Consider the following 15,177-nt stretch of genomic DNA (forward strand, 5'->3'; position numbering starts at 1 on the left):
GCATTAATTCAAACTTGGTATTTCCTCTTGCTTCCACTGATGAGACTTATGAGACCCAGTGAGGGTTGAAACCGGTGCAGGGTGGATCTGGCTCTGAGAGGCTCCGCTTGGAGGTAGGTTTTTGCCTGTCTCTGAGTGGAGCCACCGCTGAGATTATGGCTCTGCTTGGTGGTGGGGTGAGCTTGCCACTGGGTAGAGCCAATGCTGAGAAGTTCCTCTTGGTGACGGGGTGAGCCTGTCACACTGAGTGGAACAACACTGAGATGGGCGATCTTTCGGAATTGCCTAATTTGACCTATACATAGGTCAAAAGGAGAGACCAAATTTTTGAATAGATGGTGCAGACCTCCAACATTATGCAATATTCACTAGGAGGAGGAGATAAAATTTGGTCTATTGTTATTATGAGAGGTTTCTAAAATGGTTCCATCCTCTTAGTTCACTGTTGACATATGGAGAACTGCAGGGATGGCTGGAGAGCAATCACAGGCAGAGAACACCAACTCAAGAAGGTTAACTTAGATAATGCTGACCACCTGAGATTGCTCATCTCTGAATTTTAGTTTCAATTTGCCTTTTGGTTGTTCAGTTGCACAACATTAGTGAAAAAAGAAAAATAATATACTTTGGCTATATGACAATATAAAAGAGCCTAGGCCTTTTTTCCTATCTCTAATACTATCCTTTTGTCTTTTTTTTTCTCCTAATCAGGCTCTCTTGCACCACTATACTAACTGTTCTAAGTGTAAGATGACACCCATTTACTTTTTCACCTAATTTTTCATTAATAAAGGTCAAAATTTGTCTCAGTAGTGGCCTTGGCCATAATGCATTTGTTTTGCATTATGAGATACTAAGGCAACTGATGTGAAGCCATTAGCCTCTGTATATATGAAGATACTTCATCAAGCTTTGTTTGCTTATTCTTGGGTAAATGATTGAAAAAGAATATAATTACTTGGCAAGTTTAATTTACATACGAGAGTGGTCTGAAAAGTTCTTGGCAAAACGAAGGAATAATTTCAAAATTATTTTTATTTTTCAACATAATCTTACTTAAACTTAAGACTAACATACTGTATTTATTCCAGTGATGCTCCAGTGCCATTATCCCATCCCTGTAGTAGTTCTCAGTAAGATCTGAAAAATACCCCTCCACAGTTGTAATCACCTCTTGATTCGAAGAAAAAACATTGACCAGTGAGGTAGAGTTTTACTTTTGGGAAGAGATAGAAGTCAGAGGGAGCCAAATCTGGGGAACAGGGTGGATGTTCCAACAATTCATAGTGAAGATCCCTTAATTTTCATATTGCCGAAACACCTTTGTGGGCAGGTGCATTTTCCTGATGAAATATGATTTTTTTCTTCTGCAAACTGGGTCTTTTCTCACAAATTTTTTCATCTAGTCTGGTTAAAAGATCAGAATAATATTCCCCGGTTATTGCTTTACCCTTTTCAAGATAAGTAATAAACAAAATGCCTTTAGCATCCCAAAACACTGATGCTTTGACCTTTCCTGCTGATAGAACCGACTTTGTCATCTTTGCCGCTGAACAACTGGCTTCTGTTCATGTTTTGACTGCTGTTTGGATTCTGGTGTGTAACGGTGAATCCAAGTCTCATCCATAGTAATAAATCAATGCACAAAATCAGTTTTATTCTTGTTAAAATGCTCCAAGCACTGTTCAGAGATTTTCATGCGAGTGCATTTTTGATCTGCTGTAAGCAAGCATGGCACTCATCTTGCACAAAGTTTTTTCATTTGCAATTCTTCATGCAAAATATATCTTACAAGTTCTTTTGAAATGCCTATAGTCTCAGCAATTTCACACTCTTTGGCTCACTGGTCATCCAATACCATATCATGAGCTTGATCGATGCAATCTACTTTTTTGGACATCCTTCACATGGATCATTTTCAAGTCAAATATGTCCATGTTTAAACTCAGCAGTCCATTTCTTAATTGTTGAAAATGAAAGAGAAGAGTGCCCATAAACTTTTATGAACTTCAAATGAATTTCTTTTGGCGTTAAACTTCTTTAAAAAGAATACTCAATTTTATCCATTTCAAGGGATACAGATACACTTTTGCTTCAGACAGCTGTATAAAAGAAACTACTTGAGAGAATGACTTGCAATTTCACATGGATGCTTATGATAGATGTACCAACTTAGAAAAAAAAATCTTGCCAAATGTGTTGCCATCTATGGTCGAGGCAGAGAACTTTTTAGACCACCCTCGTAAGTACTTGGAATAATTTTTCAGTAATAACTTTGAAGAATTTCGTACATTTAAATAAATAATTCATGTTGAGTTGTCTACACATGTTTACATCACAGAAAAAATCAGTTATATACAGTATCCAACTGTGGGTGAAAAGAACATAAATTTAAAAATAAAACAGTGCATCGTAAATGAAAAATAAAACAGTGCATCGTAAATGAAAAATAAAACAGTGTAAAATCATGAATGGAAAAAAAATATATCATATAAGAAATACCTCCATGCACAGTTATATGAATAACATGCACCCTTAAGTTGGAAACAACCTGGGTTTGATTCACATCATGGTTTGGAGAATCTTTTTACAGGATTTTTCTTCTGAAGATGGGAGTTAACCTGTTTCATTATAATAAATTTAGTTTAATCCTTTATCCAAGTGTAAGCAAACAAAGTTTGCACCTGAAGTATCTTCAGGACTGCGGCAGCTTGTGGTAAAGGTGGACCAAGCTCTCATCACTGCTTGTCTTAGTAGTTCCCATAATGCAAAGCACATCTCCTTGCAGACATATATAATGCTATGCATTAAGGGAAGGGCCACTACCCAGACCGGTTTCAACCTTTATTGAGGTCTCGTCAGTGGAAGCAATGGAGAAGTCATCTTTACCTATATGAGTTGCCAAAAGGTGTCTCACCTTATTATTAAATTACTCTGGATGGAAAAGTTCTGATCACCTTCCTTAGTATCTCCCATAATGCAAAGTATAGTATCAATAGTATCACCACCTCTGGATGGCTCCCATCCATATAATCCATCCAGAGTAATTTAATAATAAGATGAGACACCTTTTGGCAACTCGTATAGGTAAAGATGACTTCTCCATTACTTCCACCTTGGTATCACCACCTCTGGGTCTGGCTCCCACTGATGCAACCTCAATAAAAGTCGAAACCAGTCTGGGTAGTTGCCCTTCCCTTAATGCATAGCATTATACATGTCCACAAGGAGATATGTTTTATTTGAATTATGGGAGACACTAAGACAAGGAGCGATTTGAGCTTGGTCCACCTTTACCATGAGTTGCTCCAGTCCTGAAGATATTTCAGGCACAAACTTTGTTTGCTTACACTTGGATAAAGGATTAAACTAAATTTATTATAGTCTAACCAAGTGGGAAAAAAACTTCTAACCTGTCTCATATGGAGATACAATGCTTTTTTCATACCAGAAAGCCCAATTGTACTTAAATCAAATCATGGAAATCAATTAGAGAACACACACACACACAAATGTTGTGGGATTGGATGGATATGTAGAGACTGGTCACCTGCAATAAATCAGGGAAATCCATTGAGGTGCCATGTAATATTAACAACAACAACAATAATAATAATAACGTAAAAGTCCATATTTCCAATACACATACCTATAAAACTGTCTACACCGATGTTGGCTGATAATTCTTGAGATACAAAATAATCACTTTTATGCTTCTGAAAACCCCAATATTTTGGAAGAAGAAGGAAGTACCAAGGCTTTTTGTTAGCTTTATTGGAAGCTAAAGGGGGGAAAAGTAATTAACTAATCAGCATAGTATTTCTTTTTGTGTGAAAATCGAATAGAAATCAAATAAAAAAATTAGTTTCAATATATATGACAATAATTAATTTAAAACAGAATAACATAATGATCAGTAATTATTTCACTCATTAGTATATATTAATCATATAACTCAGTAAAAAAAACAAGAAAAACACAAATAACCCAAGCAAGAGTTTTTCTAAGTTGACAAGAAATTATATTCTTGTTTTCTTTCACAATTTGTGTAAGCAAACATCAATTAGCATAATACTATATATATATATATAGAGAGAGAGAGAGAGAGAGAGAGAGAAAGAAGCCGACTTCATGTCATGTTGCTCTTAGAATCCAATAATGCACAGATACCCACAGGGAGTGTAAAATACATGTGCATTATGGTGAGAATCTCTACCTTGACTGATTTCAAGTATTTATTTAGGTCTAACAGTGAGAACTGGAAAAGTGAATGCTGAAAGCTACCTCATTGGTAGAATTCATATTTCTCATATATAAAGGTGCAAAATAGTGAGCATCCCACCACACATATGTATTATTTGTGAGACATCGCAACGCTGTAGAGATAGACTAAATTTGATTACTGAATGGGTACGAGGTTGATGGCATAAATAAAACACAGTCTGATGTATACACAGTTCAGAGAACATATTACAATAGATTCACTTGGATGGTGAAGGACACACAAACAAATAAACATGAGGAGATTATTATTTCTCTCTCTCTCTTTCTCTCTCTCTCTAAGGATTTGATATCACCACATTTGATCTACTGTGCAAAGAATTAGTCACTGGTTTCTCATGAGGATGTGTTGGAGATTATCCAGAGGTAAAATATTGATTGGGTAGCAGTAAAATCTCATGAGAAGAATGAAACTGCATTTATTGAGCTGTTGCGAGACAACTTCCTCAAGCAGCATGTGACAGAAGGAACTAGAGGTCAAAGAGTGTTACATTTGATTATAGTCAGAGGATGTTTCAATTAAAGATGTAATTATACTGTCTCCAGTTGGTGACAGAAATCATGCAGTACTCACCTGGGAAGTGACTAAGTTTATGAATGTTCCATTCAGAAAATGTTACATGCTGAACTACAAAGCAGAATATTATGATCAACTGAGGAGTATGCTGAGTTCAGCAGAATGGTATCAGTTACTGGATGGGAAGAATATTGACAGTGCATGGTAAGCATTTAAAATATACTTAAATAATGCAATATCAAATTGTGTACCGAGAGTTCGAAGAATAAATATGGTAGGAGTCAAAGGATGTGTAATCTTATTAAGCAAGAGAACCATAATAAACAGATGCTGTGGAAGGAATACTGTGTGCATAAAGATTATTATTATTATTATTATTATTATTATTATTATTATTATTATTATTATTATTATTACATGACACCTCCAGGGAGTCCACAGGCTCATTGAGGGAGGGCACTTGCTTTACAACTCTCTGTCTCTACCACTCAATCCACCAACTATAACAAACCACAACTACACCAATGCCATCTACCGCTCACCACCACCAGACAATCACAAACATCCATGCCCACAGTGAGATCTGAACCTGCAGCCTTTTGGCTGGAGAGAGTGGATATGCTATCCACTCAGCCAACCAGGCAGGCTAGATAATGTCGTTTATGAAAATTATAAACATCAAGCTAGAACAGTCACAACTGTTGTACAGAAAGCTAAGCTTGAGTACTGAAAAGAAACTGGCTCTACAAGCTAAAGACAGCCCACAAGAACTCTATCGATGTGCTGCAAGTAAAAGAAAGAATGAATATGAAAGAATAACTCTTCTGAATACAGATGGTGTGAAGGTGACTCGCACCATCTGCAGATGTAGAAGAGATTGTTCAACTAATGAGTGCCCATTATGCCAAAAGCTATCACCTAGGGTATGCAACATTGAGTTCACTGCTATCTCTTCACTGAATGAAGAAATTTGGTGTATGAAGAGGAGATATTAGAGCTGTTATACAAACTGAATAAACAATTCGGCAATAGGGAGAGATGGAATATCAGCAGGGGTGCAAAAGTGCATTCAGCTGAACTGGCTATTCCTTTGACCAGGATAAATTTGAGTCTTAGAACAGGGAAGATTCTGAAGAATGTAAAGAATGTATAGTAATCCCATTTCACTAGGGTGGTGTAAATACCAATGTATCTAACTATTGACCAATCAGTATCTCAGTAGTGGTGGTGAAGATTTTGGAAAAGTTGGTTAGGTGTTCGCATTCAGAAATGGGTTGACAGAGAATGTCTACTTTGCAATGAACAGCATGGGTTTACTAAGGGAAGGTCATGTTTTAACAACTTGCTCACATTCTGTAACAATGTTACCATTGAACTAGACAAGGGGAATATATATATCATGATAACTTTGGATTATGCTAAAACTTTTGACAGAATATAGAATGGAAGATTGTTGCATAAATTGGAGAATATGGGTTTGGATTATAAAATATTATGGATAACAAGATGGCTTACTGATAGATATCAAAATGTGATATACAGGGGATGTGAGTCTGCAAGATTTAAGTTAACTAGTGGAGTAATAAGGATCAGTCCTTTGTCCACTGTTATTCAGTCTCTACATGAATGATATTGGGAAGGATATGACAGGTAATACACAACTATTTGCTGATGATGATGCAAATATAGGTAGGTAGGGTAATCAGGAATGCTGCTGATATGCAGTATTTGTAGGATGATTTGAATAGGATTTAATTGTAAGCATGGAAAAATGGATGTCAGTTCAATGTCAGTGAATGCAAAGGCATACACTTTGGCATGATTAGGTATCCAATGCTGTATCCAAGGTATCCAATATTATAGAGGAAACTGATCGGGCTAGGGATCTTCGAGTGTTAGTAGATAGCAAGTTGACATTCAGGGACCATATAACATAGATTGCATATACAACTCAAAAAATAATTGCAACATTGAAACGAACTGTCACGTGTAATGATAAGTTTGTCACTTTGCCTCTACAAGGCCTTATCAGACTCACTCGGACTATTATGCAGTGGTCTGGTCTCTTGGTTTCCATTATGATTTTGATATAGTGGGAAGGGAGGGAGGGAGAGAGGAGAGAGAGAGAGAGAGAAAGTGCACAAAGGAGAGTGTTAAAAATTATATCAAGATTGTAGAATACAGATTGAGAATTTGTAGACTGCAGACACTAGCAAAGAAGAGAATGAAGGTGATATGGGTGAGACATATAAACTTCTGAAAGGGTCATACAGGATTTCAGTTGATAGAATTTTTCGTTTTATTGGGGATTGGGAAAAGACAAGAGGGCATCCTAGGAAGCTAAGAATGAATACTGCCAAGAAGGGGTGATGGCTAGATTTTTCTCTCATAGATTCATGAGTGACTGGAATATATCATTGGATGTTGTGTGTGCAAGCAGTGTGAATGAATTCAAGAATAAGTATGATAGCTAGTTTGTGTAGTATGTGATCTCCCTTGATGAGCCTCTGACTCCCTGGAGGTCTCTCTTAATAATAATAATAATAATAATAAAAGACCAAAATGTGCATTGAGGTGGGAAAGAGGAGATGTGACAGAAACACATAAATTACTAAAGGGGTGTTATAAGATCAATGCAAAAGGAAAATTTTTCAGTGTATGGCAAGTAACACAAGAAGAAAGGTTATCTCAGGAAGTTGTGTAAGTGTATTTAAAAAGGATATGAGGCCTAGACTTTCTGCTTACGAAGTAGTGAAGAAGTGAATGTAATGGTTTGTTATAGATGACTGAGAGCATTTTGTTAGTGAATGAGTTTAAAGAGAGAGAGATAGACAGATATTGTGTGAATAACGATTAGTGTGATTTCCCACTTGCACTGTGGAGAGTTTCCCATAATTTGTTGAGGAACCCATGATAATGATGAGTGAACTGATATGAACAATGGAACAACTGCCAAAAGGAAAAGCTCCTGGAGCTGATAGTGTGTCAGTGGAATTATTGAGAGCAGATGGGGATGAAGTAATGAATATATAACTGACTGAAATTTGTCAACAGGTTTGGAAAAAAATATACTGGCCTAGAGATTGGAAAACATCAGTATTCATTCCAATTCCAAAAAAATCAAATCCCAGAGATTGGGAATTATAGAACCATCATTTTAATTTCACGTGCAAGTAATGTTATGCTGAAAGTGATCCAACAAGGGTTGGAGCCATATGTGAATAGAGAAATGCCACAAGAACAGGCAGCCTTTAGGAGAGGTAGAGGAACTAGAGACCAAATAGCAAACAAGAGATGGATTATGGAAAGAACAAGAGAATTTCAGAAAGACGTATTCATCTGTTTTATTGATTATATGAAAGCTTTTAATTGTGTAGCTCACAACAGACTGTAGATTGTAATGAGATCAATGGGAATACCTGAACATCTAATTCTCTTGATAAGAGAGATGTATGATAACCAAGAAGCTTCAGTAAAAACAGTCTTTGGAGCAAACAGACAGTGTTCGAGTGGAAAAAAGTGTGCGGCAGGATTATATACGGTCGCCCTACCTTTTTAATATTTATTGTGAATAGATTATGAGAATGGCTGATTTAGACAAAGTTACAGCTGGAATTAAGATTGGTGGCAGAAATATAAATAATTTAAGATATGCAGATTAAACAACCCTCATAGCAGAAACTAAGGAAGATCTGGGCTTAATTTAGATATCAGCAAAACAAAAGTGATGGCGTCTGGAAATTTAAATGAATTTGTGATCGAGGGATGATTTCTAAAATAGAAATCGCTGAAAGTTATGATTTACTGGAGTCCAGAATCAGAAATGATGGTAAATGTGAAGATGAAATTAAAAGAAGGATAGTCATGGGAAAACAAAGCGATATTAAACCTGACAAAAATTATTACAGATAGAGGTGTTAGTAATGCTACAAAAGTTAGAATTGTTAAAGCAAATGGTATTTTCCAGTAGTGATGTATGGATGTGAAAGCTGGATTATTAAGAAGAAAGACAGAAATTGAATTGATTCATTTGAATTATGGGTGTGGAGGAGACTATTAAGAATCCCATGGACTGCAGAATAACCAATAAGAAAGTTTTAGAGAATATAAAGACAGAATGCTCCTTGGAGGTGATGTTTGCTAAACAGAAGCTGATGCACTTTGGTCATATTATGTGAACTGATGAATCATTGGACAAGGCAGTTATGTTGGGGAGGATTGGGGAAATGAGAAGATAGGAAGGCCACAAAAGAGTTGAATGGACAACATAATAGTTCTTACTTGAACTTACAATTACTGAAAGAAAGGACAACAGGCTGAGTGGGATGGAAAGCCTTCGTTCACAGGATCACCAAGAGTCAAAACTGACTGGATGGCACATAACAACAAAAACAACAATCTCATGGAGTCAGAAAACTCATCATGGAAGACCCACACTAACCTTTGTACACACAATACCAATCATACCTCTCTTTAAACTGATTCACTGTCAGGGTATCACTCAACTAATTTTGGCAATCTGTTCAACTTATTCACCACTCTCCTAGCAAAAAAATCTAGTCTGCATGCCCTCACGTCACTCTTACACAACTTCCAGGAGTAATCCCTAGTTTTTTATTTGTTGTGTTTCAAAGTTTCTTTTGTGTCAATCTTATAGAACTCCTTTAGTAACTTATAAATATCTGTCATGTACTCTTTTTTCAACTAATAACTAAACTTTGCAATCTGCACACCTTCAACCCATGCTCATAGAGAGCTTACATCGACCTGTCACCAGCTTGGTTACACGTCTCCGGATTCTCTCCACCAGTTCCTGATCTCCAACAAACCCACGTGGCCAAATCTATGCACAGTAATCAAAATGTGGCTGAATCATAGCCTTATTAAAAATGATATCCTCCCTATCTTTACTTCTTAGTGTGTTTTTTTCAATCCAAATTCTTTGAACTATTTTGCCAACTTTTTCAATATGCTTTCTGAACTTCAACTTTCTGTCCACCATTACTTCCCAAATCCCCAGGCTGATCAATATCCTGTAATTCAGTACGATGAATTGATTACACAGTATGTAATATTTTTATCCCAAAATACATAATCTTACATTGTCCAACATTAAATTAACAACTATATGCATTGCCTATCATACTAATTTATTTAAATAATCTTGCAGGATATCTGCATCACTTTTATCAACTTCTGTCCTCCCCAGTTTTGCATCATTAGCAAATGGCTGAATATCCCGCTCCTTAAATTATTCTCGCTATCATTAATATGTCAATTAAAGAATACTGACCATAGTAGAGAGCCTTCAGGCACTCCACTGGTCACCCTCATTCTCCCAGATTTCATTCCAGCATATACTGTGGTGTCCATCTGTCAGCTACTCCCTATTCATGCCACCAGTTTCATATCCATCCATATTTGCTCCAACTTAGGTAATAGTATTCTGTCAAATGCCTTTGGAATATGAATATCCAACAGTTCGTGGTAGCCATTTCCCTTATCTAATTCTGCTGTCACTCTATTATCAAATATTACTATTGCAGGTCCTACCTTTTTAAAAATATATGCTGTCCCTGTATAAAGTATCATATTCCTATCTATTTATTCCTGGATTTTACCTTTAATCAACTTTTCCAATACTTTAACCACTTCTCATGAGATACTAACTGGCCTGCAATTTGCTACTTCCGTCTGGGAGACATCTTTATGTAATGGAGCTATCTTACCTTATTTCCACTCCTTTCGAACCTTGCCAGAACAGGGATTTAGGTTAAATAACTTTATCAGAAGCACTGCCAGTTCTCTTGCACCTTCTCGTAGCACATGCCATCCAGTCACACTGCTGTATTTCACTATACTGAGCACCTCCTACTCATCTACTTCAATTCTCACATCATTCTATGTCACATCAGCAATGATAAAATCTCCACCTGGATAATGCATCCTTGCAGAGTGATCACTTAGTAATTCTACTATTTCTTCTGCTTCTGTCACCTTCCGACCAACAGGCAAGAATTAAAGTTATTCTTCCATAATCATTCTTCCTGTTACTCACTACATAGCTCAAAATATCTTTTGGATTTTCTTTGCTCAGTAAATGATTCTCTCATAATCTGATTTAGTGCTAATCATCTTTCTTCCCTGTAATTTGTACAACTTATGAGATCACTTTTATATGCCCTATACAGTGTTTTCTTTTTCTTTCTTTCTTTTTATCCTTTTTTTTTTGCAGTTCCTGTTTTATATTGCTATTCATCCACTTAACCTCATTTGTCTTATCCTCCTGATGCAGAGTATGGCAGTCTGATACTGATTCTCTCAAACACTCTCTGACCACTTTCAGTGCTCTACTGATGAGCTTCTTAAGCCACGAAACTGCTCCAAGTTTCCTCCTATATTTGTCATAATCACTAGTTTTGTAGGTATTATTTCTGGGAAGATTCTCATGTTATGCCTCTAAGATAAACTATTATTTTTATGGCTAATATAGCCTACTTTCATTTAGGAGTGTCCCTTTTTTTTTACAATGTCACTGGCTGTTTACTCAAATCTTAGGGCATTACTGATGTGTTATAAAACTAATATATGAAGAATAACGTAGGAGGAAAATTCAGACATACCTTTTTTTTGAATGTTGTTATCTCTCTCCTTATCCCAGCAATATGCATACATCTGCTGTTAACAAGTTCGCTGCCAACTACAAGTATACTCATAGTTGGTATATGAGCCTCACAAGCCAACTATGAATAAACTCGTATGTCGACTCTTACTGACCTTGAAGAAGTGAAAGTGCTTGGCGTCCGATAACAAACTATGCCGGAGGAGTGTGGCAGCAAACTATGAGCCTTACAAGCCAACTACGAATATACTCGTATCATGACTCATACTGACCTTGAAGACGTGAAAGTGCTTTGCATATGGTAACAAACTATGTGCGAGGAGCGTGGCAGCGAACATATTAAGCTGTTATAGGAAGGGGGGTTGGGAAAGTGGGGGGTAAAGTAATGTGGGGGAATTATTTGAAAAAACCCAGGTTTTTTAAAATGCACAATATTATTATTAAGGGTGGGTAGAGAGCGTTTGGGGGGAGTGAGAGAAGAATCGGAAAATATAAACTATTTTTTGGGGAAGAGGAAGGAACGATGGGAAAAGGTCAGGGGTGGAAGTAACAGGGTGTAAGCCGTTTCGACAGTGCATCATCTCTTCGGAACTCGTGGGGAAAGTGGAGGCTATGTCATGTCGGCTTGGTGTTTCTGTCTTTGGTGTGCTTGTGTTATCTCCTATTGATTGGAGTCGTGACCTAATTTTTATGTTATGGAGTCTCCAACTCTCAGAGATTATGTAGGGTCGGTGGATATTTATTGAGTTTTTGTCACATTTTATGGCTATCGTTTCCGATATTCTAAGCATTGTTTCGTTGTTTTGCATGTCTAATATTATGGCCTTGTCGATTTGCAAGGTATGTTTCTGTTCAAGGGCATTGACTGCTATTTCCGTTTTTCCTGTACTTTGTATTCTGTTTTTCTTTTTTGTTGTTGTGTTGCAAAAAAAGGTATGTCCGAATTTTCCTCCTACATTATTCTTCATATTTTAGTTTTATAACACATCTGTAATGCCCTAAGATTTGAGTAAAGAGCCAAATAAAAATAACTAGTTTTGTACCAATTACATATTTGGTTTAATGGGGGTGCAATTCTAGCTTACCTCCTCGTGGTGCACCCTGGGTCATGCTAAAGAGTTAGAGTAACTGGCGGCCAGACCACTGTGCAATTGTGCAATCTCCTGTCCATATTTACACATGGAAACTCAAAACCTTCACAATGGTTCTTCTTCGAACCAGTTGATAAGGAATACTGGACATAATATCCATATCTGCCAGTTAAATGTTGAGTGTATTAGCGAATGTCAATATCTTTATAAACTTCTACGAGAAAAAAAACATTGATCTACTTCTCATTCAAGAATCACATATCGAAATTGAAGATCAAGTTAAATCTAGAGCAATAATTCCTGGCTACGACATTCTCAGGATTACTTACAATTGTAGCTACAGCAACATGACATATGTCCGAAATAGTATTGAGAATGCAGTGCTGATATCTTCGATGACGAAATTCATAAGATCACTGTTAAAATAGCGGATATTACGATTGTGAATGTATATAAATCACCTGCAACTGTTTGGCCAAATGATGTTCTACAAACATACTTCCGCCTAACGATGTACTCTGGGGACTTCAACAGTCATCATACTTCTTGGAAATACAATTGGAATGATCAAAATGGGGAAATATTAGCTGAATGGGCAGATCAACACCATCTTCACTTGGTTTTTGATGCCAAGGAAAAAGGCACCTTTAAATCAAGAGCCTGAAATAAAGCATATAACCCAGATTTGACATTCGTCTCCACTGATAGTGAAAATCAGCCTCTACAGACTTTCAGACATATTTTTGAGGTTTTTCCAAATAGCCAGCACTGTCCCATCTTTATGGAATTAGGAGCCCAAATTCCAGTGGTAACATCATTTCCTAGACCAAGATGGAATTTCCAAAAAGCTGACTGGGAAAACTTCACTGTAGATCTAGATGCATGCCTTAGAAGAATTCCCCCAACTTACAAAAACTATACACGGTTCATTGGAGTAGTTATAGTGGTAGCAAAAATACACATTTCTTGAGGCTACTGAAAAGAATACATTGCTGGATGGACCAATGAAAGCAAATCCCTGTATCGGGAATTCATTGAAAGTAAGGATCCCAAGATAGGAGAAGAACTGCTCCATAGTCTCAATGCTGCTCATAGGGAAAAGTGGATTCAAATAACTGAAAACATAGATTTCAAATACTCTAGTAGAAAAGCCTGGTCGCTACTTAAAAAGCTTGGTTCAAGCTCCTCTGTACCAAAGAAATCTCCTCTTGTCGATTTAAATCAGATAGCTGCTCATATTGTTTCACTTTCTAGAGCTCTGATAGATAAAGAACATACTAAAGAGGTAAAATGCAAACTAAAGGCTATGAAGTCTATAACTGAAAAGAATCAACAATTCTCTTTGCCTTTTTCGCGTGAGGAAATATCCTCGGCATTTCAAAATATCAAAATGGGGAAGGTTCCTGGATTTTACAATATTCATAATGAATTCCTGATGCATTGTGGACGTTATGCAAGATCATGGCTGGCTAAGTTTTTTAATAATATACTTGAAAGTGGCTGCATTCCTAAAGAATTTAAAAGGACAAAAATCATTGCTGTGTTAAAACCAAGTAAGCCAGCAGACAGAACTGAACACCATCACTCCATAGCCCTTTTAAGTGCAACCTACAAATTGCTGGAGAGACTAATATTGAATAGGATCAGTGATAAAATTTTGGAATGTGTTCCAATAGAACAAACAGGGTTCAGAAGAGATCGCAGCTGCACAAATCAAGTTCTCAGCTTAACAACCTACATTGAAGCAGGATTTCAAAGAAGCCTGAAGACTACTGCAGTCTTTATTGACTTAACAGAGGCTTACGATACTGTTTGGAGAGAGGGACTCGTATATAAATTTCTTAAGGTCATTCCATGTAAAATATTGGGTCATCTCCTAAACAACTTACTATCGATATTTCAGGGTATCACCGGAGGAAGCATCAGTGAACAGAGAGTGCTTAAGAATGGATTACCTCAAGGCTCGGTGCTTGCATCACTGCTTTTTAGCCTTTACATCACAGATATTCCTGAAACAGCCAGCAGGAAGTTTGTCTATGCAGATGATCTAGCTTTGGCAATCAGCAACAAGTCTATAAAAAGAACTGAAGAAATATTGACAAATGATCTGTAGGCTTTATGGCAGTTCTATAAAAAATGGAGATTAACACCAAATTCTGGTAAAACCGAATGTTCTTGCTTTCACCTCAATAATAGACTTGTAAATCAAAAACCAGATATATATGCTGATGGAACATTAATTTCGTTTAATTCAACATCTAAATATCTGGGAATAACTCTGGATAGAATTCTGTCATACAAACAGCATATGATTAATATCACTGCTAAAGCTTTGTGGTACTATATGGGGCTCAAGTGCCACAACTCTGCGGTGCACTGCCATGGGTCTGGTTTACAGTGCAGCAGAGTATGGTGCTCCTGCCTGGCTCAATAGTTAGTAAACTTGAGTTTTAAGTTAGCTTATGTCAATAAATTAGATTCTCAACTTAACTCCACTCTGCATTTAATAATGGGTTGCATTAGGAGTGCACCCTTACAATGGTTCTCCACTTTGAGCCATATTGAGCCTCTGGAACTCGATAGGAAGCCTTGCTTTGCAAATATTAAAGAATTTTAAATAACCAAAACCTCCCAATACATGAATTTATTCCAGATGTTTTATTTAA

The 15,177-nt window shown here is 36.8% G+C and overlaps 1 protein-coding gene across 1 annotated transcript in view; it reads right to left on the reverse strand.

Moving 5' to 3' along the window:
• The window catches only part of LOC150103053 (phospholipid-transporting ATPase ABCA1-like), an 859,669-nt gene that overhangs the window by 547,381 nt on the left and 297,111 nt on the right, over positions 1-15,177 (reverse strand). The window contains exon 15 of the mRNA XM_090398068.1: positions 3,650-3,781. Within this exon, the coding sequence (XP_090254194.1) occupies positions 3,650-3,781 (132 nt within the window). The remainder of the gene's footprint in view (positions 1-3,649; positions 3,782-15,177) is intronic.

Source organism: Typopeltis vanoorti, chromosome 9 (genome assembly GCF_054136105.1).
Source record: "Typopeltis vanoorti isolate ZY-2024b chromosome 9, IOZ_Tvanoo_1.0, whole genome shotgun sequence".
Taxonomy (NCBI): domain Eukaryota; kingdom Metazoa; phylum Arthropoda; class Arachnida; order Uropygi; family Thelyphonidae; genus Typopeltis; species Typopeltis vanoorti.